This window comes from Hippocampus guttulatus, chromosome 3 (assembly GCF_054856545.1).
Source record: "Hippocampus guttulatus isolate MCC_2025c chromosome 3, RoL_Hgut_1.0, whole genome shotgun sequence".
Lineage (NCBI taxonomy): Eukaryota > Metazoa > Chordata > Actinopteri > Syngnathiformes > Syngnathidae > Hippocampus > Hippocampus guttulatus.
In genome coordinates this window covers 7,479,718-7,507,205 of record NC_141263.1, presented here as the reverse complement: position 1 = coordinate 7,507,205, position 27,488 = coordinate 7,479,718, and the positions used below count along the sequence as shown (strand labels likewise).

The following is a 27,488-nucleotide window of genomic DNA, read 5'->3' as shown; positions in this document are numbered from 1 at the left end:
ATGTTGCTATTGACACTTTTTCCATTGATAAAACCCAATTGTACCAGGTACTATTTCTTGTACTGGTAGCGTTTCTGGTTACCTGGTCATCTGGGGTTTCAACCATGCCAAGCCAATACCTCACCAGCATGACATGAACTACAACTAGCCGAGCAGATTCATTATTTAACAAAACCTTTGTGCATCCATGGCGAGAAAAACAAAAATAATGCTAATGCTAGCGTGCCTTGTTACTGTGACTTACCGTCTCAACGTCTCCATTTCCCCAATGGGTATGTCAACGGGATTCACCGGTGACCAGTCCAGGGTGTACCTGCAAGTCACACAAACCCTAATAGAGTATCGAGAGTAAAGAGTATTTTGGAAATGCTTTATGCCAATAAACTGTCCTTTCGTGCTAATGATTCGTCAAACAGTTTCAGAAGAGGAAACCACTGCATATTTAATTGAATACAAATGCTTTATTGACATGTGTAAGGCATATTTTGAAATGGTGAAATTATGAAAACATAAAGTGGATATCTTTACATTTGCAAAATGACACTGAGAAACTCTGTAATGCATATAGAAAGATTGAAAAGTGCATATTCTTGTTCCTTTTTGTTTTGTCCATAAACACACGACACTACACATAAATAGTTGCATTGTAAAATGACGAAATGAAGTATTTACATGGTAATATATTTTATAAAATATATAAGCTTTATATTAAATCTCGGAGGATTACAATTTGGATCCAGGCTGGGTGCTATCTGTGGGTGTTAAGTAGCACCTCAAGCCAGCACGGGCAGGAAGTGATGAACTGTCTCGAGTAGCAGGGGCCCCATCCTTTAGCAAAACTAATACGAACACTGTGGGGGTCCCAGGGCCCCTCCTGGCTTTCAGGCTTCAGGCCTTTCTCAGCCATCCAGTTGGAGCACTCATAGTCAAACATTTTGAGGGAGAAGCCCGGCATCACCCTCTTCACGCTCATCCCTCGAGCGCTGAGAAGGTCCAGAGTGGGCGAGTGGACGAACACCGGGTGCTGGCTGCGGTTGTACACCCACACGCCGTCGGGCTCACGGCTCAGCACAATGCCGTGGCCAATTTTACTGCGGATCTGTTGGATGCTGCTGCTGTTCCTTCCATGAGTGGGATAGGCTGGAAGTATAGCTGTGCCGTGGCTGCCTCGGTTCTCACGGCGACTGTGGTTGGCGTTGGTGTGGAGCTGGCTGAGGCAGAGGCCCGTGCCCTGAGGTAGGTCATAGAAGATGTTGAGCGAGGCTTCGTAGGCTGGGTAAAGGCGACCCACACGTGTGCGCTGCTCCCAGTAGGCAACGTTGCACCAGTGAGAAGGATGCTCGCTGGAGGTCGAGGAACCCAGGGAGCCCAGGGAGGTACCAGTCTCTAAAGGTGAGAAAAGAAGAGGAATGATTTATATTTCTCGTATACAATCGTCAATGCCAACACTACGTTCTCTCAGGAAATTGACACCATAATTCACGGTGGCAGTGGCTGACAGGGTCAGGGTCCAAGTCACTTTTGAATTGGAGATACAGGAAGTGTGGTTGCCCACAAAAGGTCAATAAGGTTAGAAGGGCCCAGGGAGAGGCATAAAGATAAATAACCACTAGAGGGAGCCTTGGCTGGTTGACGACATCCAACCTGAGCCGCCATCTTGAACCGGGAGTCTCCGGCCATCTCTTCCATTCCTTGTAGTGAGGTTAACTGTGTATGGCACTAATTAATTATTCATAAATTGGCGGATTATTTTCCGATTTTGACACAGATTGGTTTATTAGAACCTTTAGACATGCAGTGATACCAGACAGGTGGACAATTTAAAGTCAAGCACCTCTGCCGTATGAAAACAGCATTGTATTGAGTGGCTGACGCTTGCACACCGACACGGATTAAAGGTCTTGACTGTTAGTTGCGTTGTCCATGAGATAATTGTCACTTCTTTTCTGCAGTGGGAGCAGATCTGGCAGACACAAGATGACACTGCAACCGTCAATTTACAATGTTGTCAGTGGTCATGTGCACATTTCTGAAAATCTGACTGCATCACATTTCAAAACCAAAAGCAATACAATCACAAAGTGGCAGCACTCAACAAAAAGATGGTGAAAGCAGTTTGCCATTTGAAATTGGATATTACATCAAGCATTCATTTTTTAATTATATGCTATACTGTGCTGTGTTGCACTCTGGTATTTATATTACGGTAATGCTTTTTTTATTATAGGATTTGCAAAGCATTGGATGTTGAGGAGTGACACGAAAACATGATATTTTAGATGTAATATATTTCATATTAATATTGGATGCATGTGGGTCTCATCCATCTAACTGGTGTCTCTTTTACCAACTTACTAGCTCCATAAAGATTTTTGGGTGAAGAAACATTTTCAAAGTGCACCATTTTTTTTTGTATTGAAGCCACATGTCTGATGTTGTCAACAAAACAAACCACATGAAAATCGCTATAAAATTCAGCGGGTTATGATTTTTTTTTTTTTTTAATGTATGCCCTTGCCCATAGTCTCAAGAGAAATAAAGGAAGTGGAGGGGCAGGGCCATTGCGAGATTCTTCTTTTAAGATGGCACCCACTCTGTACGACGCAGTAATTCTGTCTCCAAGTCCAGGCGACATCTCGTGTTATATAAGTCGTTATATAAGTCTATGGGGAGAGGTAGAGGTCTACTGCATCAGTGTACAGCGGGAAGTGATCCAACTTCACTTAAATGGTCTGAAATGATTTCATTTATGCAAATAATGTATCTTTGTTCAACTATCTTTGCCAGTGACATACAGTGACAACCATTTCACCATTTCATCCTGGGGGCCCTCACAGAAATTACAGCCAATGAATATTCTTCACAAAATCAAACTCAACATGAGTGCAAACCTCCACCTAAGTACAAAATGTGTATCCACTTTTTGTGCCATCTTAGTTTGTTGGTGCCCCTTAAGATTTTGTTTTCAACAAATACAGTCCATGCCTTGGCTCAATAAGTTTTGCGAAACACAAGGTTAAAATGGCTCAAGTCCACCCTACAGTAGGAGCTGGCAACTCACATTATGCTTTTACACCCCCCGCCAAGGCTGAGAGGCCCCTGATCAATGCATTTAACTGAAAAGCTGCTTACTCCTCCTCTTGAGCCCCGAAGGACGTTTATTTCGTTGTTCGTTGTAATTGGTTGAGAACAGAAAAAATGCCCATGCATACAGAAACTAGGCAGTATATGTTCACAGTATTTCTCCATACAAGAATCTAATGGATGCTTTTCTACTCAGATAAATATACTGTCGCGGCCCGGTGATCGAGTGGTTAGCGCGTCGGCCTCACAGTGCAGAGGTGCAGGGTTCGATTCTGGCGCCGACCTTCCTGTTTGGAGTTTGCATGTTCTCCGTGTGCATGCGTGGGTTTTCTCCGGGTATTCTGGTTTCCTCCCACATTTCAAAAACATGAATGGCAAGTTGATGCAACACTCTCAATCGTGCCATGGTGTGATTGTGAGCGTGATTGATTCCTGCGATTGTTCAGGGTGTCCCATGCCTTCTGCCCGAAGACCGCTGGCATAGGCTCCAGCATGCCCCGTGACCCTTGTGAAGATAAGCGGATCAGAAAATGGATGGATGGATAAATATATTGTATAACTACAGCCGATAATGGAGAAATGGCATTTTGTGAGGTTGAAACATTTCAAACGGAGGGCATTTGTACTTGTCTTTCCACTATTCTCAATCCCCCCTCATTTGTAATCATAATGATGACTGGAAATAGCTTCCTCTGACTCCATGAGAGGAAGGAAACATGCTCAAGGGCTGTTTTGAGACACTGTGCTTCAGGGGTCTTTTTAATTATTCGCTTTAAAGCTTGTTCAGGAATGCATGGATTATCTTGATCTATGTCCAGAAAGGATCTGATGTTACATTCTTGGAAAATGTGTTTCAAAAGTTCAAGACAAGGCGACAAATAATCAGATGATCTACTTTTATCTCCCAGTAAGCATTTTTACAATGTTTAGTGTTGGACTCATCACCATATCACTAACATTGGTACTGTATATCGAGTCTACATTTTATTGGTTTGAAGTTAGACTATAAACAACTGTTACGTAGTCGTGTTATTTTTGCACTTTCTGTTACAGGTTGTTCCATTACCACCGCACCACTGTACTGAAGTCCGTCCGAAAGAGAGGAGCCCCGTACTCGATTTTACTTATTTCTAATAGACAATTAGAAGACTATTCGGTATATGTTTGGTTGTCAGCTATTCTTTTTATTTGCCACCTTGGTGTCTATTAAAAGAAGGGTGTCAACAGTCCACTTCCCCCAGCGATATCCTCCGACTTCTCATCACTCCTTCAAATGCTAACTTCGAGTTGAAGGTGCAGGGTAGCAAAGACGAGAGGGGTGGGAAGCATTCAGCTCTCTGTCAACCTTGTGCAAGCCTGTGAACCCTGGACCCCCGCCCCCCTCCCCAAGCCCTCATGCTATCAGCTCACATTAACTCCCTCACAGAGTGATGCCATTATTTTTCTCCAGAGACTCTACTGACACAGAGGATTTAAAGACCCGTGAGCCCATGGCCCCATTCCTGTCATATTCCACCGGAGCACCCCCCCCCCCCTTCCACCACCAGAAAGGCTACCCCGCTTTTTAAATTAAAAGATGCATTTGGATGAAACTGGTATCGACATTAGGTGTGCTATGTATGCAGCGGCCATGTTAATTTGGGGTTAGTGAGTCGCTAATGTCGCAGGGAGGAGGAGGCCAATGAAGGACGAGATATAAGTGCGTTTGTGTAAAAGAAGCTCAAGATACGAGCGCACACTACGTGATGAGATAGCACCTTGCATATGCATGCGAAAATTGGGCTTAGTGGTTCCAAACAAACTATGATCACGTACACATACACACTCTCGTATACACAAACACATGCACACAAAATTGCACATCTCATTTGAGCCCCACGTGTGTCATTAGTGAATTCCAGGCTAGCAACTCCTGCAGTCTGGAGTTTTTACAGCTCTCCAATCACACACACACACACACACACACACACACATGCTCACACAAGCACACACGCACACCTGTCATAGGTTAATACAAAAATGTAGGCGGAAACACAACTAAACTTTATGAGTTCACAATATTTTTTTTTCCCCCAAAGTAGGCATGAAACAAACGTAGTACACTGTGAGGAAGGCTCAACTTCTCCACAGTTCAAGTGACTCAACAAATAGACAGGAAGAAGACACGGAAGAAGTCTCAAGAACCAGAAGCTCTAAAGACATTTCTTTCGTTGGCAAGCCACAGGTTAGGTCAGGTCAAGTCCAGTTCTTTGTCAAAGTGCATTCTCTAGATGGAGGGGAGACCGGGGCTTTTTGTCACATGGCTAAGTTGTCACATTGCAATTATCTTCTCCACCAGAGGTCACATCTAAAAAGTGGAATGCTACTTTTCTTCCTTTCTAGGGTCAGGGGTCGTGACTGAGAAGAGAATGGCACATTGTGAGCTGAGATGGGTGCCAATTAAACATTTTGCACAACCCAAAGTAAAAACTCTTAATTTTATTTGTTTTGGAATAATCCAGATACAAATCCTCGCAACATAAGGGACTTGCAGAGCTCATCTGTGCGTGCATAAGAATTAAAAAAACAAAAACAATCAAGGGACCAATGCAATTTGGTTTGCTATTACAAAAGTGTATGCCTCACTGTAAACCTTAAAGCTTGCAGGCATTGTTTAAACGGCTCGAAGCTTTAAGTGACAAAACGACAGGTCCACTTTGGGCCATGCTATAATGACATTTCGTCAATATATACTGAAACCGAGGGAAACAGGCAGAGGCAAAGTCTGGTAAGCTAGCTAGCGGACAGCGAAACAATTGGAGAGACAGAACATGGGATCAAGCCAACAGAAATGGTTTTCTCGTCACTGTCACTTTTTAAATCGAGAAACGTTTGTCTATTGTGTTGCTGTGAAATATTGTTGCGGCATGTCGCATTGGCGATTGATTCGCTGAGTGTTAAGCGGCCTTTCAGATTACTTCACTTGCGCTGGTTATGAAGCCAAAACAACACTTTTATTCAGGCCGTTTGTCTTTTGCTGGCAGCGTTGGGAGTAATGAATTACAAAAGTAGCAATTTACAAAAACATGAAGTTTCTCAGCAACAAAGTCATGCAACATGTTACATAAACCTACTGTGCCTGTAAAGACGTTTCATTAGGAATGTGTGCCGTACTTAATATCCCCATGGACTGGGGCAAAGCACCGCACTTCAGACATACTGCAGCTGGTCATTTAGAATCTGCTTGCTCCCCTTTGGCCCCTCACTCAAGAAAGATCCTACCTGTTTCTTCCTCGTGTCACTCCTCAACATCCAACCAAATGCCATGAAGCACTTAACTGAGCTTCAAGGAGAAGTCAAGTCAAAACAATTTTCGCTACATGGTTATGTTTTATGTGGCCCGACTAAATGTGGTACTTTGTTTATTATTGGGTTTGTGAAATACGAATTAAGCAGCAAAATCCAACCATTTATATCCACCTCAGGGCGCGGCCATTTTGCCACCCGCTGCGGATTTAAAAAGACACCACAGTTTCTCAGGGCTCAGGGAACAGCTCGCCTATTTTTTTGAGGTCACGTGACATTCGTAAGCTGAGCCGTGATTGGTCGCCATTGATTGTCATTTTGTCTAAAACTATACAAATGCCATTTTGGTCGTAAAAGGCTCTCAGAGTCAATTTTAGTCTTACTACTTGACATGGTCATCTGTGAAAGTGGAGAACGTGCGTTCTGCATAGACAGGTGGGAGTCCGTCCCAGCCAAAACAACGGCGCGGTTGTGAAGTTAGATAAGATTACTCCACTATGTCGTCCAAACAGACTCATCATGCAAAGTTAAAACCACACATATGCAGACAAAAGGAATTTAAAAAATGTTTTAGATAAGACCTCGGTGGACAAGTATATTGACAATAAAGTTGTATCCAAATCCAAGTAGTTGCTGTGATTGTGTGTAGTGCTTCTACATGCGTTTTGCGCTTGTTGTTTTTTGAAATTGACGTCCCAAAATCACAAAGAAAAAACGTGTTTCCCTGTCGTGTGCATGTACCCTAACATTGAAGTTGTCACAATACGCAACATACAATGCAAACTCGCAATCGTTGAAAAAAAAAAACAGTTTTCAGTTGCCTGTCGTGGACTTCCCCAGGAGCTATATAAGTATGTAAGTGAATAAATCCCGTCATCATGTAATGAGACACCATTTCTTTTACAACAAAGAGCACACACTATCCCTAACTCACCGGACCAGTGTGTTTCGAAAAAGAGTCTTTCAATTGCGGCAATCCAAAGATGTGCATGTATCTAGCCAGTTAAATTGTTGCAATGTAGGTAGGGAAGTGAGCTTTCTTTGCAGAGGTTTGCACACTCTAATTACTGACTAGTTGTTTCTTGGAATCTGTCGGGACTTTTTTCTTTGACATCACTCACAAGACTGATTAAGTTACAGTTTCTTTCTTACCTTTAATGCATATAATGATGTCCATAAAAACGAGGAGCGCATGGAAACGGAACACAGACGCACAATTATATTTAAAATAAACCAATGGCTCCACTTATTCTGTGACGTCAAAAGCAAAACACAAACATGATCAATCACGAATGTATGGTGCAGCATGTCGTGTTTAATGTTTTTGGCATGGTTCTTAGTGTCATCAGGCTCAGCTTGGCTTTTTTCCAACTCCAGGTATAATGAGCGTGTGTGAGTGAGTGCGCAGCAGCAGGGAGGAGCTTGGGAGAAGTTAAGTTCTTCTATGGATTTTTTTCGAAAGACAGGTTAAAATGCGAGGTTATCACTGTGTTTATGTTTGGGCCGAGGAAGTGTGTGTCTGGAAGATTGTGCGTGCCTGTACGCATTCATCTGGATGCGAGGGCTGGCAGCAATTACAGCGTCCTGCAAGCATTTAAGCCAGCCAACCCTAAACTGCACGGTTTACCAATTAGATAAGTAACCTTTGTTGCTTTATTTCAAAAGCAGTGTCTCTTAGTGCCAATCTCACTGTAAAACATTCTCCCTCATCCAGTGTTTTTAACATGCATTTTTTTTCCCGCTTCCTCTCTGGGCTTGGGGCTTCTCACATACCTGGGGAATGTGTTACATGGTCAACGCTTTCGACCTCATCATAATTTTGTAATAGAGCAGACAACACAAAGTTCCAGCCAGAAGACTGATATCTTCATCAGACATCACAACTATATGTCTCTCTTTCGAAATAATCAAATCTTCCTTTCCCACCAATGAGCACCTTATGCATGTTTTTTGATAGTTAATCTGGGATGCCTCGCCAGCAAGTGTCTGCCTAACAGTGGGCAGTTTGCACCATTGGGAGTGTAAATACAGACAACCGCATTGCTGCCAATCAAAGCAGCTCCTCTCATTCTCTTAAAATGCAGCGCACTCACATCTCGCGTGGAGAAATTTCTGGGGAACAGAATCACAGTGATCTGTGAGTGAGCATTGTAACTGCAACAAACAATGTCAATGTCAAAGTCATTAAAGATGACTTAAATATGGCCGTCAAAATCATTTATCATGTGTCCTCCACTCCCCCATAGCTCCATCCTGGCTAAGGTGATGATTTAAAAATGATAATAACGATAGTGATAATGATAATACTATTAGTAATGTGTTAAATTATTATATCATAAATAATTTATACAATGATTCAAAGACTTTAATGCCCCTTCTTGTCCTATTGTATGAATGAAATAGTATGCCATTCGCTCACATGTCTGCGCAGCTCAGAATCAGCTCTAAACAAATCAAACAAAATTGTGTTAGACCAGCAGCCAACCTACTGTGCCAAACTTAGACGTGGTCCAAGAAGGCGTATAGTTCAGACGACTTTCTGCCACCAAATTGTCAGGTGCAAGGAAAACATGATAAAGACGCATCCTTGCATAGTTTGGCGTAGAATGATACCAAACAAGCGCATCGGGGCTTGCGCCTGCACAGAAATGAGAATGGCCAGCATTTCCGCATGCGTTGTCTACGAAAGTAGAGCCTGAAGTGACTTGGCTGCCTGGTCACTGAACAATAAAGTAGGCATTCAGCGTCAAACTGCCGAAAAATGACCACCTATTTCGGTTTCTTTCCAGCCACGACAAAAAAGTTACACTCGGCTATGCGAAATATGGAAATGGGAGCTGAATTGTTGCCTTTAAATTCACAAGTGTCCAGGTCACAGCAAGATAGGCTTCCTGTTGCCAACCTCGACCTGCAGGGGAGCAGAAATACAGTTGGGAGAAATTGGGGAAGTCGAAGGATGAAAAAAAGTGAAAAAGGGAACTGGAAAATGAAAGAGAGAGAGAACCCGCCAAGCATAACTCACATCCTTGGAAAAAAAAACAAAAAACAATGGAGAGAAAGACTGTGAGAAAGAGTGGGAGTGAGGGAGACCCTTGTCTTTCATCCACTGCCAAGGATTAGATTCCCCTCCAGTTATTACACTCTTCCACTGTGCTGAAAGAAGTGGATAGTTTTAGTCAGGGTCGGGGGGTTGCAGAGGGGGAAAAAAAAAGAGAACTCGGCTATCTACTATTGTCAGTCACCTCTGACATGTTTTGTTTCAACAGCCTCAAATTCCCCCAAAATCAGTGCTTCACAGATAATTCAGAGAAGAACAATCCCGCCTCCCCCTCTGGCGCCGAATGCTATTTTCTTTGTTTGGGACAACAAAAATTAAGCAGCGACTTCAAATCCAGCACACCACAAATCCAGCTGGCGTCTTGACTATCTCTGCCATCAGAGGACTGTGTTATCGCCAGACATTGGCTTCAGTCAGCCAGAATGGGGCTGTGGCTCACAAACACGCACATTGCTCCCTCTCCGTTTTTCAATCGTATGACCTTTTGATGTCGCAGTGTAAAAAAATAAATAAAAAAACACGATGCGTCTTGTTTAAAAAGACAACAACAAAATAATCCATCATTCAGAATCTGCCCAACTTCTTAGAATCTGAGTATGCCAGTAGAATTCCACCGATGTGCGACTCAAGAAGAATTCTTCCAGAGGAAGAGAGAAGTTTCCTGCATTTCTCCAAGTTGGGCCAAGGAATTCTTCGCGTATGACATGCATCATTTATCCTGGTCAAGTGGATGTCCAAGCATTATATCATCCACACAGAAGCTTTGGCTTGAGAGTTGACACAATATACCGGTAATGTTGGACCAAGTTTCTGAGCCTTTATAGATCACTATCACTATCTACAATCGTTGTTTGAGCCTAATATCTTATGTATGTGTAATTATTTGCATTTAAAACTTTATGGCGGCACAATGGACAACCGGTTAGCACATCTGTCTCGCGGTACAGAGGTGGAGGTTTCGATTCCGGCTCCAGCATTCCTATGTGGAGTTTGCATGTTCTCCTGCGTGGGTTTTGTCCGGGTACTCCGGTTTCCCCCAACATTCCAAAAACATGCATGGCAGGCTGATTGAAAACTCTAACTTGTCCCTAGGTGTAGATGTGAGCGAATGGGTGTTCATCTAAGTGTGCCTTGCGAAGGGCTGGCAACCGGTTCAGGGTGTTCCCCGCCTACTGGATGAAAGGACACACACTGTATGTTATATTGTTTATTTATTGAATGTTTGTGTCAAAGAAATGATTGTAAATTTTATGGAATATCTTTGTTTTAGTTTTCAGGGTAGATGGTGCGGTTCTTTACCGGAGTAGACACACTCCTTGTGTGTGAAGTAGTAGGTAGTAGTAGACGGAGAAGAAGAAGTGAATAGTGGTGATGACTATCATTTTAGCAGTGATGAACTGTAATTTTAGCAGTGACAAACTAATTTAACGATGACAGAAGCATGGTCAAAATAGAAATGACAGACTGGCCGACGGTCCTTAATTCGTGGTGATGATTTGACCCGCAAAATGTTGTAAATTTGCCCACCTCTGGTTATTATTTATCATTGTGCTCCTGGAAGAGCAAGCGTACCATTGGCTTTGATTTTGTGGACTATTTCTATTATAAGGTCCATGATAAATGGTGGGAGGAGTGATCACAAAGATGATGGCAACATGTCCACTTTCATTGCATCTGAAAGACTCATCACTGCCAACCAAGATGGGAAATGTGACATGCTTTGCACTGGATGGAGCCCTGAACACTTCCATCAATTCCAACTGGACTCTATTTTCGTCACCGCCACAGGCGAGCACAGACTGGCGGATCTGCAAGAGGGAGGGTCACATCGCTGTGGGGGTGGTCGCAGCTGACTTCAGCAATCACCAATCAAAGAGGCTCCTTTCATTCCATTTAAAAGCAGCACACTATTCGTGCACTGTCATGATTTGGTTTGGGACCAACAGGTGGCACTGTAGGGCTCCCCCTGCAGTTGCACACCTGTTGGTCATTATGTAATTATTAGTTGTATAAAAGGACTCCTGCCCAAACACTCAGGGTTGGGTTAGTGTTGCTCTTGGCTACTGTCATGTTTGTTCGTTGCTTTTTGTTTGTTTGCTTGCAACTGTCATGGTTCTGTTCCTGTTAGTTTTTTGCCACAGTCATGGTTTTGTTTTGCTATTTTGGATTAGTTTTGGTTGTTAGCACTTTGTTTTGGATTCAGTTTTCTCTGTTTTATTAAATATAATTCGTCAAGTTCACCCTGCTCCTCCCTCCTGCCTGCTTTTTGGGGTCCACCACCACCGTGTAACGTGACAGAATGACCCGACCAGGTACTCAGGACTGGTCCCTATTCCACCATGTGCCTGGTGGAACGCGTCTGCGGCCGACACCCTTTTCCCTTTCAGGCAGCGCTGGTGATGCGGCGGTCCTGTTTTCGTCTCGTCAAGCCACGTCTACGTTGAGCCGAGGCTCGTCACGTGTCTGTTCGAGCTGATTCACATTCACGTCCATGACGAGCCATTTCACGTCCACACCCACGTCAGGCCGAGTCCCTGTTCACGTCCGGCTGTCCCATGTCCCCCGCTATGTCGAACTCCGTCCACGTCAGGCCAAGCCCAGCCAAAGGGTTGTCGTCGCTTCTCTTTCTTGTTCCTTGGCGAGGCAAAGGTCGCCGTCGCTTTTGTTCCTGTTCTCTGGCGAGGCAAGGGTTGCCGTCGCTTTTAGTTCCTGTTCCCCGGCGAGGCAAGCCTTTGGACAACTTTGGGACATCTGGGATCTGTCCCTTGAGGGAGGGGTACTGTCATGATTTGCTTTGGGACCAACAGGTGGCACTGTAGAGCTCCCCCTGCAGTTGCACACCTGTTGGTCATTATGTAATTATTAGTTGCATAAAAGGACTCCTGCCCGAACACTCAGGGTCGGGTCAGTGTTGCTCTTGGCTACTGTCATGTTTGTTCGTTGCTTTTTGTTTGTTTGCTTGCAACTGTCATGTTTGTTTCTGTCATGGTTCTGTTCCTGTTAGTTTTTTGCCACAGTCATGGTTTTGTTTTGCTACTTTGGATTAGTTTTGGTTGTTCGCACTTTGTTTGTTTTGGATTCAGTTTTCTCTGTTTTATTAAATATAATTCGTCAAGTTCACCCTGCTCCTGACTGCTTTTTGGGGTCCACCCCCACCTCGCAAACGTGACAAGCACTACAGTCTGGGCTGTGAAGTGGGCACTCAGAAACTGCCACTCCCCCCAATTGTTTGCAGTGTGATGGTTTAAAAATATAAAACAGTGGCTCCAAAGTTTTGATGCCCGCTCTTTATATACTTATGACTGAAATACATTGCATTAGACCAGCTGTCTACCCTGTGCCAGTGTTCGATGTTGTCTTAGCAGAGGTAAGATTTTGATCGACTTTCTGCCACCAACTCACTGCGCCAGACACTTTATCTGCTGTGCAGGCCTGCCCAGCATGGTGGGGACTGGTCTGCAAAATTGACAAACAGGCGCAGTGAACCTTGCGCTGATTCAGAAATAGAGCCCTTGGAGTTAAAGTTAACAAAAAGAGTTCTTTGCCCACATAGGACTAAATCAGATCATCTCAAAAAACTTGGATGACGTTGACGTGTTGAGTGACACAAATTGGATATACTGTATATATTATATATTGGATATACTGTATATATTATATATCCAAGTATATTCGTCAAGTTTTTCTTTAACAGTGTTACTGGAATCAGGGTTTGTACAGTAAATGTAATAAAGCCCCCTTAGCTGTGATTACATGCTTGAGGAAAACACTCTTTGAAATCAAATCCATAAATTATATATCATACAGAGACATAAATCTGATGCTGAATTAACTAATTTGTCAAAGTGATTGATTATTTGATGAGGAATACAGAGAGAGGAAAAGAGTAAGGGAAAGGCAGGTCCTGATAGTTGACATCCCCCCACCCACCCCCCACCCCCTTCCAACACATTCCTGGACAGGCCCTCTTCCTCGACACTTCCTTCCCCGCTCAGCCAGTCCTGGAGGTCAAGTTGACAAGTGTCACATTTGAGCCTCACGTGGGCCGACTATGGCCTTCACTCCTCACAACGTAATTACACACATTAGTGATGGAACACATCCACTTGTTCCACTCTGAGGAAGAAATTCCGACTAATGGCTAATTAGGGGGAATTATCTGAGTATGAAATTCAACCAGCGCATACGGTGGTCCACAAACGGAACATACTGTCTGCACAGCAAAGTCAAGTATGGTGAGCTTTGTATGACAAGGGAAACAACAACCGTGTCACCAAAAGCGTTGGGGCTGATGACTGATCTCCAATGTAACGGTATTGATGTCAAAACTCCTTAATATTGGACAAAAAATACACTTACTCTGGGTTGTGTCTCTCATGTGGCCTTTGTGAAAATGAGATGATTCCGTGATGAATATGCAAATATTGCTGACACACAAAAAAGGCCGCCGCAGCTTGGGAAAACAAGGCGAGTGTTGCTTTTCCAACATAAACACATTTTGAGTCATTCCACATTGCATCCACAGTCACAGCACAGGGTACGCTGTCCTACATTTTGTCGAGTTAGTCCCTTTCAACATCTGCAAAGAATCTTTAAGTTCAGCAGCATGGCAGGATTCCATTAAAAGCCAAATTGCGAGTTGGCAGAAACTCAGGGAACAAAGGAAAGCCACAGCCAGTCCTGTAATTTAAACCTTATTTTAAATTGTGAAGGTTTAACAACATGGACTAAGGCAGTGCATTGGGAAGACGCAGAGAACGGCAGGACAAGCGAAACGCAATGGAATTACGAGTGCGTTCAATAAACACGAAAGGCAAGAGAAGACATAAAATCAGTAGGTGGAGCTGACAAAAACTCAGGCATAAAACTGATGATAAGGTCGGAACACCGGGGGACACGTGATCCGATCTTGTTTTTGATCTCACACGGTAAGGATGAGGACTAATCTCTCATTACTTCTGCGAGGGTTCATTTCCATAATGACACAGCTTCGGGGGGAAAATGGGCATTTTGTACCACCCTAAAGCTTCACTTCAAATGTTTAAAGGGAGCAATTCGGGGGCTGGACAACCAGTCACCCCCCCCAAGTCATGATGAAACTCATCTCCAAAATGCAAATGACAAAGGTCAGTGTCATGGTCGTCAATATGCAGAGGTGTCAAGTACACAGTAAAAGTACTTTGTTACCTTACTTAAGTGGACATTTCCAGTACCGTATTTTCTGCACGATAAGGCACTTTGGATTATAAGGTGCACCTTCAATGACTGGCCTATTATAAAACTTTTTTCATATAAGGGTGCACTGCATTATAAGGTGCATAGAATAGAAGCGACACTAGTTGCTGTGGTTTTGCTATGCATCCACTAGATGGAGCTACGCTAATGGGAATATAATACAATACAGCTTTTTTTTTTAATATAGAGCCTTCACAACCGCTGCAGCACTCAGTAATTAGTCCACATGGCTCTCTAATATATTTGTATTGAATGAATATTTTTGACTTGACTTTTGCCTCAATGCAGTTGTTCCCCTGGCTTTACTGTTATACTTTATGTCGTTTTGAAAGCATTTATTACACTTTTGCTTGAGTAAAAAGTTTAAGTTGATACTTCTTTGAAAGTCTTTTTAAATCCTAATATTTATATTTCTACTTGAGTAATAGAGGTCATGCCAGTCCGCCAAACATAATGCCAGCGATACAATGACATTTTTCAAATTGCCAAATCGAGACAATTATTCCCCATTTTTTGTTGTGTCAGTTCACATGTAAACAGCCCATTAACCTCGGTCGGACTGATAGTACATTAATGAAAGCGAGTGCCACTGCTAAGGCATTAGATTGGTGAGCTTGACTGGATAACGGAAGATTTGAGGAGAAAGTCTGGAAACATACAGTACTTGGAACTTCATTTTTTATTTAGATCAAACACGTAAGCACAAATTCGAGTGTATTTGGCAATAAGTGGTCAAAACGGATAAACACAAGGTCTGGTAGTTTAGCTGCACTGACAAGCCACGGGGATGAAAAGTTTTGAATAAACTAACCAATCAGCATTATGAGCAATTAGACAATATTAAAAAGACATGTATTGATTAAAAAAAAAATCTACCTAATAATGCTAGGTTTTCAATGTCAGGGGTATTGCATAACAGTACACAGAGAGCTGTGTCTGTTATTGGGATTCTGATTCTTAGAAACAGCTCTTAGAATGATGCAGTCGAAACATCAGTAGGTTTGGAAAGGAACATTTCCTCGACTCCTACATTGGTTATCAGTGTACTTTGCAAGTGGTCAAATTGTGGCCAGTCAGTTTCGGGCTTGTGTTAATAACACAAACTTAATCCTCGAATATTTTTTTTCTTTTTTTGCTGCTTTCACATCAAATTGCAACAATATGATGCAATATAGGCTTAGACGTGGAAAAACAGAAACATCGCAACTGCATTGGGAAAACAAATGGCCTTCCAACGCGTCAGTCGGTGTCTTTACAAGGTTGTGCTGAAAAAAGGGGCATGATGGAAAATATTTGAGGAAATGGCGACGGGTTAATGGGCCAACCCTTGATGTAGAATTCCATAGCCTAATGTGTCTCAGTCAGGCATAAGAGCAAGAGTTGTAAGCGTGCCAGAAAGCAGGCGACTAAGGTTTAGGCAGGCACATCTAAGCTTGTCACAGCGCAATTTGGATGTCTCCTGTTTGCACAATTTTTACATTGGCCCTGATCATATCTCGGGAATTGATTCTTTCTAGATTTTGCCCTGGAATCAGATTTTATATTCGTGTTCGTTGTCTGATGTGTACTCAAGAATAACAGAACCCCAACAGAACGTTTACCAAAGCTTGTCAAACAGTGTCAACTAACACGGAATACTTTGCAAGCCCACTTCAACAGCACTTTCTTAAAACTGTCTCCCAAACTTTCAAGAATGTCAGCTCCTCTCTGTGTGTCTTAACTATTAACGGTGATATGTTCAAACATGTATCAAATGGCACTCTCCAGAGTCAGTCAGACCCCACCGGCCCCCCACTCCCGCCTCTTTTGCAGCGAGACCCTACTCCCCCTCACCTTCCCAACTTCCCAACATTCCTGGGCTGTGCCCCATCAGTCAAAGAGCCAATTCATGGGGTTAATGCTGCAGTGAGTAAAGACAGGGCTTCGAGACACGATTGTTTGGCTGTTACATTGCTTAGCTTACAGAAAGAAACCACAAAAATATGATGTGTTGGGCAGGGGGTGGCGGGGGTGCTTCTTCTCTTGCTTAAGTGCCACATCCGGCTCGCTGACCACCTAGTTGTATCCCCCAAACAAAGCATAGCCTAACTGTGTGGATGGCTGGAGTTTTCTTTCATTTGGTATTTTATTAGAGTTCGCACAGGTAGAATTAGGCCTAACAGGGCTTTTGCGCTGTTGTGCGCCATTGTGGGATGTAACGTGGCTTTTTCACGGCCAAACATAGCGGCATCCTTTCTTTATTTGCATTAAAATTAGGATGGTGGGAGCGCAGTACCCCCGAGGACACCGTGCTTGACATTGCGGAAACAGAAATAGACTCGCCGGGGTCCGTGCATGACATTGGCAGGTAGACTGCAAGATCACCACTTGCGGATGATTTGGTCAAATGCGCATGTGACATGGGCAATTGAGACCGTCTTGCACCCATGACTGTGTGGGTAGACTATACATCTACTTAAAAAAATGTATCTGGATCCAGATTATTCAATTTTTTGTGGCCACTTGACAAAACAAAAGTAAATTATGCACATCATTTTTTTCAGTTTACGCTGGTCAACAGCAAATTGTACTCTGAGATGGCTTTATGTGTCCCTTAAAGTGTTTCTGATGCTGATTTAAAAAATGTCTTGACCTCTTTTCTAGTGCATTATATTTTTTAGCTATTTTCATTTTTTTCATTTTTAAATTTGACCTATAATATAAAGTTTTGCAGTACGAATTGTACCATGTGTTGTAATTTACAACTATGATGTTTTAGAAATTCCACCTGTTGCTAAACCTAACCCTTAATTCATAGTTTTTCCAAAATATATTCCTATATTACATGTTAGTAGTAGCAGTGGTATTATGAAAGCCTGAGGGCGGCACGTGGAAACTGGTCAGCATGTCCGCCTCCCTGTAGAATGGTCCAGAGTTTGATTCTGAGCCCCAACCTTCCTGTGTAGAGTTTGCATATTCTCCCCATGCCTGTCTGGGGTTTCTCCAGGTACTTCGGTTTCTTCCCACATTTCAAAAACATGCATGGTAGGTTGATGGAACACTCGAATGTGTCCCTAAGTGCAACTGTGAGTGTGAATGGGTGTTCGCCTATGTGTGCCCTGCGATTGGCTGGCAACCGGTTCAAGGTGTCCCTCGCTCCTGCCCTCCTGCTGAGATCAGCTCCAGCACGAGCTTTGTGAGGATAAGTGGCTCAAATAATGACTGGATGCATGGATGAAAACCTGATGTGCTCGAGAAAAAATAAGGGCAGATTTGAATCAGCTAAAAAAAAAAAATACTTGCATCAGTGATTAAGAAAGAAAGTAGAATGCTGTTACTTGATCTTGGTATGAAATAAGAACTTTCATCCATCCATCCATTTTCTGTGCAGCTTCCCCTCACTAGGGTTGCAGATGGGCTGGAGCCTATCCCAGCTGACTTCAAGGGGCAGACTTACATTCACACCTTCGAACAATTCCATCTTCAATTAAAATTAAAAACCTGAGAATTTTGCCAAGTACCAGAAAGGCACAACACGTTCTAACCTTTTGCCGTATGGCAGCAGTGTTAAACACCCTGCACCCATATAACAAACAACTCAAATCAAGTCAACTATACGTATACCAATCCATACATGCGCGTTTATTATTGAAATGCCAGAAAAGGCAACAACCCGCTTCCGTTTAACCCACGCATGCATGTGCGTGAGTGCATGCGTGTTTGTCCTCATAGAACCCCTATTTGAACACACTGAAAAGATCGTATCAGCGAGTCATGGAAGAAATTCTTCTGTCTCTCCCTGTCTCACTTGAAGACACACACGATCACACACAAACACACAGACACGCACAGACAGACAGACAGAGACAATAAGAGCTGAATGATAAAAATTGATGGTGTCACATGAGGGATAAAAGTCTACTAGAGTTCCGTTTTTAGAGCTGTGCCGTGTGCGGTGGTTTAAAGGGAACGTTAACTGATTGAATGATAAAAGAGGCCAGGGCAAAGGTATGTATGGGCCACACCCTGCTGCTGCTTTTTAGTTCTAAACCTCGAGCAAATAGCTGGTTCAAAGAAGAAGCCAAAGCACATTTGTTGTGTAGAAAACATCACAGGCTATTTAGTAGAAGACTCACAATAGATTCACAGGAGACAGCAAATGTTTTTTAAGTCGGCCTCTTCATTGACAACATAACATGTTGAGCTGGATGGAATTTTTTTTTTAAACACCTGTATAGCCACAGGAGCATCTCATAAAGTGCCGAACAAAGTCTGAGACGAGAACAATATGCAGATCTGTTTGTTTCTTGTGTGTACCGCATAAAAGTTCCAGCTCTGGGCTCCACTAGGAGCGCTCGTGGGGTGCGGTGTGGGGGGCAGGGGAGCTAAGACCACACACAGGCGTTCTCTCTCTCACAAACACGACACGCAGCATGTCTGTAAGGAAACTAATCTAGCTCTGCTCATGTCGCCAGGCACAATCAGTGGCGCCTCCTGTTACGGTTCACCTTGAAAACAATGACCAAATCGCCATCAAAGGTCGACTCCCTCCCAATCTTCATTTAACTTTGTTCGAAAACATCCCTGTAGTTTGTGTGTTTAATTCAAATCAGACTTTAACATTTTAGAAATCAAATCACAAAATGAGGAAAACAATCATAGTTTTGATTATGAGTTTGAAATGTGCATGTTGACATTTTAGGCTTCCTAAACAGGGCCACATCAACCAGTGTAGTCTGTCGCTTCTCAGTAGATGAATGACAAACTTCTAAACATTCACAAAGTTTAAATAAAACGGGGATGGCTGCAAACTCTTTAAGCGCTCGTCTTAAGGGAGACTGCTTTACTAAAAGCAGCATTCAAGATTCAAAACATGTCCAACAAGAAGAATACAGCCCAGACCTACAACAAGGCCCATCCAAATTGCTGAATATTCCTGATGCTTTTAATTTCAGTGAACTTTGACATTTGACCCTTTTAAACAGGAATGAGCAATTTCAACATGCTTTCACCTTTCTCCGACCTAAATTTGATGCAGCTCACGGCACTTCTATGCAAACCATTCAGAGAATAAATTCAGAGAAAAAAGAGATGGAAATAATTTCTGAGAAAAAAAAATATTGAATTCTCTGCAAATAAATCAGGCATAATACTGAAGGCAAAACAATACCCATAAATTAACATGTTAATTATAAAAAAAGAATCATGAATGAATAATGTCCCATAATTTGGGGAAAACAGAATTTTTGAACATTCATTTATAATAGAGCTGTGAATGGCATCCAAACTTCCAATCCACTCATTGGGTTGATGTCGGCGAACAATTTGATTCATAACTTTTGCATTTTTCTGAAAAAAACGTGTCATAGACACAAGAGAGGAAGAAGTATACTAAAGAAGGTAGAACCTAAAAGCACTGAACCAACAAAGTTACAAAAACTTTAATTTTTGGTGTAGTTTAGATGGATAGTTTAAAAATGTATTTATTTGATTTCTTTTACGGAGGACACTGCAGTGTGCTATTGCAGCACAGGTGAACATGCACCTCAGAGCGCTTGAAGGCTGCTTCAAAATCATCTGCATCTCTCAGACAACAGATACATTTTAGTCATTTGTGATCCATGGAGGAGACAGATTTTTAGATGAGTTGAAAAAGTTTGGGAAACCTTGCAATACACTTCAAACTTTGGGTAGAGTCCTCTTCAGTACGTCACCATGACACCATGATCAAATATCTTGTCCAAAACCCCATAAAACTAGTGAGCTATGCATGTGGGGAGGGGGATGGGGTGGGGGGCGGGGGTTCTCAATGACTTGAGGATCTCTCAGTGCCCCGCAACAGGCGGCCTCCAACACTCGTGACAAGACAAGACTGTGATGAATACATCAGCTGTACATCGGACATGTCTGGGATGCCGTGACAATATGACGCAGACTTCATAGGTGCCCATCCATCTTTCAGCACCGGTCCGGACAGACGTGATTGAGTGGGTTTGTGGACTTTTTTTCATACTACACGGACCTCTCTGGCCGAAGTCAGCACTTAAACAAATAAAGCTCCAGTTTCATCATCTAGAGGGGGCTGTTTCCTGGCCAAGTGCAACGCTAAACTGCCCTTTTCCACATATACACACACAAATTCTACACCTAAGCCAGATCACAACCGCCAGGCTTCCCCGCCCCCAAAATACAAGTCTCTTTCCACTGCTCAATTGCCGAGAGGAATGGAGGGATTGAGGGAAGAAAGAGGGGGATGGGTGCTCGGAGAGGCAAAGGGGATTGGGTGTATGCGTGGGGATCTTATTGCAACTTCATCCTAGTGAAATATTTGGCTGTGGTGGAGAGGAAAAGAGAGATGGGGAAAGGGGGAGTGGAAGGCTACTTTTGCAGCATCAGGGTAGCGAGAGACCCCAGACCTCCACAAAGTCTCCCATGCCGAACTGACAATGGAGGCTTTATGCTGCAGGCTTTGAGGTTATCTTAACAGCCTTCGAAAATAGGAAGGAAGGCACAACATTGCAACACCGCCACAACTTATCACTCCATGCAGATGTTCTGGGGGGGGGGGTCTTTGCACATACTGTACGTCTCACACAAAACCACACAAATACTTTTTGCCGTGAATACTTTCAAAGTACATGAGAGAATGTATATATGCAAACAAATGCAAGCGCCCAGCCATAACAGGGGTAGACAAACATGAATATTAAAACTACTGCAATGTACTTCACCTGTGTAGTCGGTCGGTGTGATGGGAGAGGACGGAGTTTCAGTGTAAGACAGTATAGAGTCTGAAAAATGATGCAAAAATGGAAAGCGCGTTACAAACTTGTGCAGCTGATTGGATGAATTGAAACATTTTCCCTTCCGGTTCACATTCATTTAACGATTACGGCGACATGTCTTGGTCAACACAATAAGAGACAACTGGAACTTAAACATGCCTGATGTTGCGTCACTGGAAATTAGACCAAATGTTTGTGGCCAAAATCAGTCATCTCTCAAGTCACACCAAGCTTTGCATGACGTTAGATAGCGCATAAACTCATTTCAGTCGAAACACTTTTCGTATATTTACAAATAATGACTTCTCTTAGCAAGGTTTTTTGTAAGAAATAAACTCGGGACATTCCGTGATGCTCAACACACTGCTGTACATTCAAAGCGTCTCGATACAGTTTGTGTTCTGACTTTCTGTCAAGGTTAAGGCAGAGTGTTTTACTATTGATGTTACTACTATTGACAAGTGTTAATTGAGAATGTAAGATATGAAGAGGCATGTTATAATTTCCACGCATCATTAAAGTTAATAGTGTCATTTCTTGTGCACTGCACTGATAGCAGGCGCTAAAATTTCTGTCGATCATTTTTCATGATTATTATTTACGATGGTATCATCTTATTTCTTTGGAATAATATTCATTTTTTGGTTAACACCAAAAGCAGAAAATGTGTCTTGAAAAATGTATCCATCCTTTTATTTTTCTATAACATACTGCTTATCGCGGGTCACCGGTTAAAGTTAGTAGCCAGTACCTAGACTGTAGTTTCATATACTTTGTAAACACTCAGTGGCAACATATGATTACGGATCAGATTCATCTCTAGTCAAACTATTTTTCAACCTGTAATTTTACTTGCAACCTATGATGTCAACCACAGGAGAGAATGTGTCAGGCTGCTCTGGCTGAAAGACGACGCTGCCTGTCATTTACTGCTTTGTCGTGTGTCTGCTGCCAAACTCACCCAGTGGCTTGTGTTCATCCGAATGGGACACCGAATATGGGGGAGGAGGTGACTCTGCAACAAAACACACCAACATTTGCAAAGTTGAAATCATCAACTAGAATATGACAATATTTCATGGAGCAGTCGGTGTTGTTGGTCATGTATAATTGAAATAATAAATGATTCATGCAGCTTAGTGAACAGCACAAGTCGTGCAGTCGTGCACTCGCAGGCTCGATCCCTTCAAAACGGAGCTGACACGGAGTGGCGGCCCCTTTAAGAGCACAGGCAGTAATTGCCGAGTCCTCTGTCAGATACCCAGCGAGTCAGTCTGGCGCCAGCTCTACGCAAACTGTATATTATCGGCACTCCTTCACCTAAATAACAAGAAGAGGACCTCCTTGACAGAGGGAGACAGCAAGGGGGAGGAAAAAGAAAAAACAAGAACCGCTTTGCAACTTGAGAGTGACCTTCAATCGGATCATGTTGCCTGCAAGTTTTTTGGGAGTGAATTTAAACAGCCTAAAACAGATGTGTTTGCATGTCTGGGGGAATAAAAAGGTTATTTAAAATGAATTATAAAAATAATGTTTAAAAAGTATTGGATGGTCGCTTCTTTGGTGTCCCTTCAATGGTTGATGGTGTATTCTTATCCGCTGTATTGGGACTTAAAAGGGGGAAAAAAACCTAGATTCTTTAACAATGTACAGGAATAACAACATGCTAGTGTATGAGAAGGGTTAGGCATGTATTTAATATCCTTGATATCAGCTAAAATCCATGTACTCGTATGCAGTTTGTGTTTACAAGTACTGTACTGTTTTAACAGGATACACACCTCCCCAAAGTATTTGATGGTTTAATGTTAGATAGATAGATAGATAGATAGATAGACAGACAGACAGACAGACAGACAGACAGACAGACAGACAGACAGACAGACAGGCAGATAGACAGATAGACAGATAGATAGATAGATAGATAGATAGATAGATATTCACCTGGCCCACATAACCTGCTGTAGTGGTAAGGGTTGCAGCACACCTTCCCATCGTCCCCCCCTTCAAAACTTTGGCAGTGGTGGAGCACTTTGAGTCGGGCTGAGGGCGGCAGGTCGCTCCATCGGTACATCAGACCCAGGAGGTACTGAGGCGAGACGTAATGAGCCCCCAACCGAAGCTCAGTGCCCGGCACCATGACGCATTCGCTCGGAACCCCTCCTTTGGACTCCACAGCCTTCAGCAGCGGATCCAGACTTTTCTCCGGCAGTCTTTTGAGAAAAGCGTAGGCAATATTCACGAGGTCACACTCACAAGAGCCCCTGTTGTCTTTTGGGGTGACCGTGTGGGGGCTCCGAGGTCTGCGATCCCACTCCCCAAACAAACAACAGGTCACCGTCCTGTCCACCTCCTGTCCACGGCGAGAGCCCGTGCGACCCGAGGCACCAGGGTCGTCTTCAGCCTGCTCCCCCTCCTCCTTCTCCACCAGCTCCCCCGCGGGGTCTCCCCCGGCGCGTGTCACCGGCCCCTGTTCTTTTCTGGGCAGCCCGGAGCCACACGGACATCCTCCCTCAGCTCGGCCGCTTCCATCGCTCTGAGTGAGCGCACGGCTTCTCCACAGTCGCCGTACGAGCCCGGAGCGTCTCGGCCTGAACATACGACAACCTAGACCGTCCCGGATGCGTCGCGTCGGTCCCGTCCGGCTCTCGGAGGGTGCCACATGGGGGTTTTTTTGTTTTTTTTTTAGACTCGGCGGCCGAGACGTGCGGATGGTGCACGGTGCGCCCAACGTGCGCAGCCGAGGGTGGCCGTCCTCGGGCTCTCGCGCAGCATTTGGGAGAGAAAGTGTTCACTTCGACATCATAGCTCCACGTGAAACACGCACACGTTGAACATTCAGCGACTAAACTTCATCGAAACTGAACTCATTCAAGTCCACATCCTGCACCCAGTCCTCAAACCGTTCCAGGGCCACTATCTCTATCAATTGACAGCTTCTAAACAGCAGCATGTGCAAGATTACATCCAAGATCCTGCCAGGGGTTTGCCTCCCGCTTTGGAAATTCCTCCATCCATATACCTCCACTCCGACGTAAATCCCGAGTCAACAGAGATCCCGTAATAATCCTGCTACAAAATTCGAAGATAAGGCGGCACACTGGAGTTCTTATTTATTTAAGGATAGCTTCCGTTCTTTCAAACTGAGTTGCAATCGTCCGTCTTCAGCCTCCTGCAACCAAGTCCTCCTCGGGCACACACACGCAATCAAAACACACGCATGCATTCCACACACGCGGCATCAGCTATAGCAACCAGAGTCTTGTTCCGCATGTATTTTCAGAATAAAAGAAATCTTCCAAGGCATGCGCACGGTCTTCATAACGGAAGCCACTGGCGTGCGAAAAGCACATTTACTGTCATAGAAACTGCAAGATGCCCACTTGCGAATGGTGTAAAGTTGGCCACTGGGAAGTGGGCTCTTTGGGATGAACGTCCACCTCCAATCATGCGTTTGTGTGTGGCAATCACCTCGCCTCAACCATTGTTGTGGAAAGGGGATATACATTTAAGATGATTTACAATGATTCCGAGGGACTGATGCAGGCCGTTGTCATATTTATAAATGAAATACAACGACATTCACCATACTTGTCCGCAGAATTCAAATGCAATGACATGAATGCATGTGTGTGCCGTTGATTTCGAAACGGCAAATACTATGTCTAGATCGCTGGTCTGCAATCTGCGGCTCCATAGCCATATACACCTCTGTCATCCTGATGACGCGGCTCTGCGTGGCTTGGGAAAATAAATTATAAGTGTCCGATTGATGTGTATGTTATTTGTCTCAAAAACGTGTATCACTTTTTCCTTCGGAACTTGTGCAATTTTGGTGATCAGCCTTTGCATTCGCCTGTTTCAGAGACGTTTGCGAGCTCTTGACGTCTCAGCAGGCAGATTTGACAGGCGGCATGCGCGGTAAACCCAGCGACACCAAAAATGCACAATATCTGAATCAAATATTTTATTTGTGTTTGCTCATTACTTCAATTGTAGTTATAAATTGTAAGATTATTGTGATCTCGAAATATTACAATAAAATAATTTACAAATTGTATTATTTTTTTTGTCGCTCAAAATATACGTCACGCTCTCTGACAGCCCTGCAAATTGGCGTACAAAATAGGCCTTTGGAGTCCTGTGGATCTTCGCATCTACAGATGCATGAGAGCATCTATAAACAAACACCTGCGTAAAGATGAAGATAACTTCCTACAGCCCTGATTTACAGACACTGTATGCAGAGGTTCAGTAGCAGAAGTCCCATTCAGTAGGGAAAATAAATATTCACTGTACAGTGAAATACTGCTCTTTTTTCAATTGTATTTTTAAATTCAGGCCAAGGCTCCGCTACACGCTCCGAAACGATGCTCATTTTGTTTGCTAGAAATTTAGCTCTAGAAGTTTTCTCAAAGTTCAGCTTTTGAATTCATTTGAAAGATACTTTCAACTCTGCAGTTTTTCTTTATTTATTGTAAGAGTTCAAAATGTGTTAATTGTGATGTCAAAAGCTGTTTGCGGCTTCCAGTGTTGTCTTTTCCGTAGAAACTGGGTCAAAATTTGTCTTTTCAGTGTAAAATGTTGCCAACCCCTAATCTCAATGGAGATACATTTATCCCTGATGTGCTAGTTACAATAAGACCGACTTGTAGCTAATGCTTTTATTTTGAAATCTCCTGACTCGCGCGTGTGCGTGGGCGTGTGTGCGTGTGCGTTGCGCGTGCGTGTAAGTGTAAGTGTAAGCGTGTGTGTGCGTGTGTATGCGCGCGTATCTCGTGTGCGCTCTCTCTCTCTCTCACACACACACACACACACGCGCGCGTGTGTGCGCGCGCGTGTGCGTGTGTGTGTGCGCGCGTGTGTGTGTGCGTGTGCGTGTGTGTGTGTGTGTGTGTGTGTGTGCGTGTGGAGCTATGGAGCCATTGGCTGATTCCCGTCATCATGTGCCAGTCTAGACGCTTTGGCGGCGGGGAGACGCAGTGACTAGTGGCGCAAACGGTTTCAAGTTTCTCAACTCTTTAAAAGTCTTAACATCCTGCTCTGCTTCAAGGGGAAAAACATTTTAGTCATTGCAAGAACCAATTCAATAAAGACAAAAATTCTGCTAAAATGTGGCAATCTCATTTGGTTACCACAATCTTAGAAAGAGGTTTCAGGAGCCTTTGGTACATGATATGCTGTCATCATACATCAGCACTAAAAAAGATTATAATAAATAAAACAAAATAAAATACACTCATATACAAAACCAATTCCAATGAAGTTGTGATGTGTTAAACAGAAAAAAAATATGAATACAATGATTTGTCATGTTCAATCGAAATTTAAATGAATGCACTACAAAAACAAGATATTTAATGTTCAAGCTACTAAACTTTATTGTTTTTAGCAAATAATCATAACTGAGAATTGTATGGCTGCAAAACATTCCCAAAAAAATCTGGGACAGGTGGAAAAAAAGACTGAGAAAGTTGTGAAATGCTCATCAAACACCTGGTTCAAACATCTCGCAGGTGACCAGACTCAATGGGAACACGTGGGTGCCATGACTGGGTGTAAAAAGAGCTTCCCAGATATACTCAATCATTCACAAGCAAAAATGGGGCGAGGTTCACCTCTTTGTGAACGTCTGTGTGAAAAAATAATCAAACAGTTTAAGGACAATGTTCCTCTGTATCATCAAAAGGCTCAGAGAATCTGGAGAAATCCTTGCATGTCAACGGCAAGGCTAAAAACCAACATTGAATTGACCGTGGATCCCTCAAGCAGCACTGAATGAAAAAAGGATATCTCCACATGGGCTCAGGAACACGTCAATAAAACCAACGTCACTAAATACAGTTCGGCGCTGCATCCGTAACTGCAACTTAAAACTCTCCTCCGCAAAGTAAAAGCCATTCATCAACAGCACCCAGAAACGCTGCTGGCTTGCTGGGCCCAAGCTGATATGATGGACTGATGCAAAGTGGGAAAGTGTTCTGTGGTCTGATGAGTCAACATTTCAAATTGTTTTTGGAAATTGTGGACTTGTGTCCTCCTGGCCAAAGAGAAAAAGAACC

The 27,488-nt window shown here is 43.3% G+C and overlaps 1 protein-coding gene across 1 annotated transcript; it reads right to left on the bottom strand.

Moving 5' to 3' along the window:
* Positions 1 to 441: 441 nt before the first annotated feature.
* On the bottom strand, positions 442 to 24,631 carry LOC147207335 (SMAD family member 6-like). Its single transcript, XM_086107293.1, has 4 exons — positions 23,371 to 24,631; positions 22,388 to 22,441; positions 21,373 to 21,432; positions 442 to 1,386 (listed from the first exon to the last, which is right to left on the bottom strand). The coding sequence occupies exons 1-4, from the start codon at positions 24,023 to 24,025 to the stop codon at positions 749 to 751; spliced, it is 1,407 nt and encodes a 468-aa protein (XP_085963419.1). The 5' UTR covers positions 24,026 to 24,631; the 3' UTR covers positions 442 to 748.
* Positions 24,632 to 27,488: the final 2,857 nt, after the last annotated feature.

Excerpts from the sequence above, each read along its gene's own strand:
- LOC147207335 (XM_086107293.1), bottom strand. The coding sequence starts at position 24,025 with ATGTTCAGGCCGAGACGCTCCGGGCTCGTACGGCGACTGTGGAGAAGC. Across the intron at positions 22,442-23,370 it reads CAGCAGGTTATGTGGGCCAG|AGTCACCTCCTCCCCCATAT; the intron begins GTGAATATCTAT and ends GTTTTGTTGCAG. Across the intron at positions 21,433-22,387 it reads GGATGAACACAAGCCACTGG|ACTCTATACTGTCTTACACT; the intron begins GTGAGTTTGGCA and ends ATCATTTTTCAG.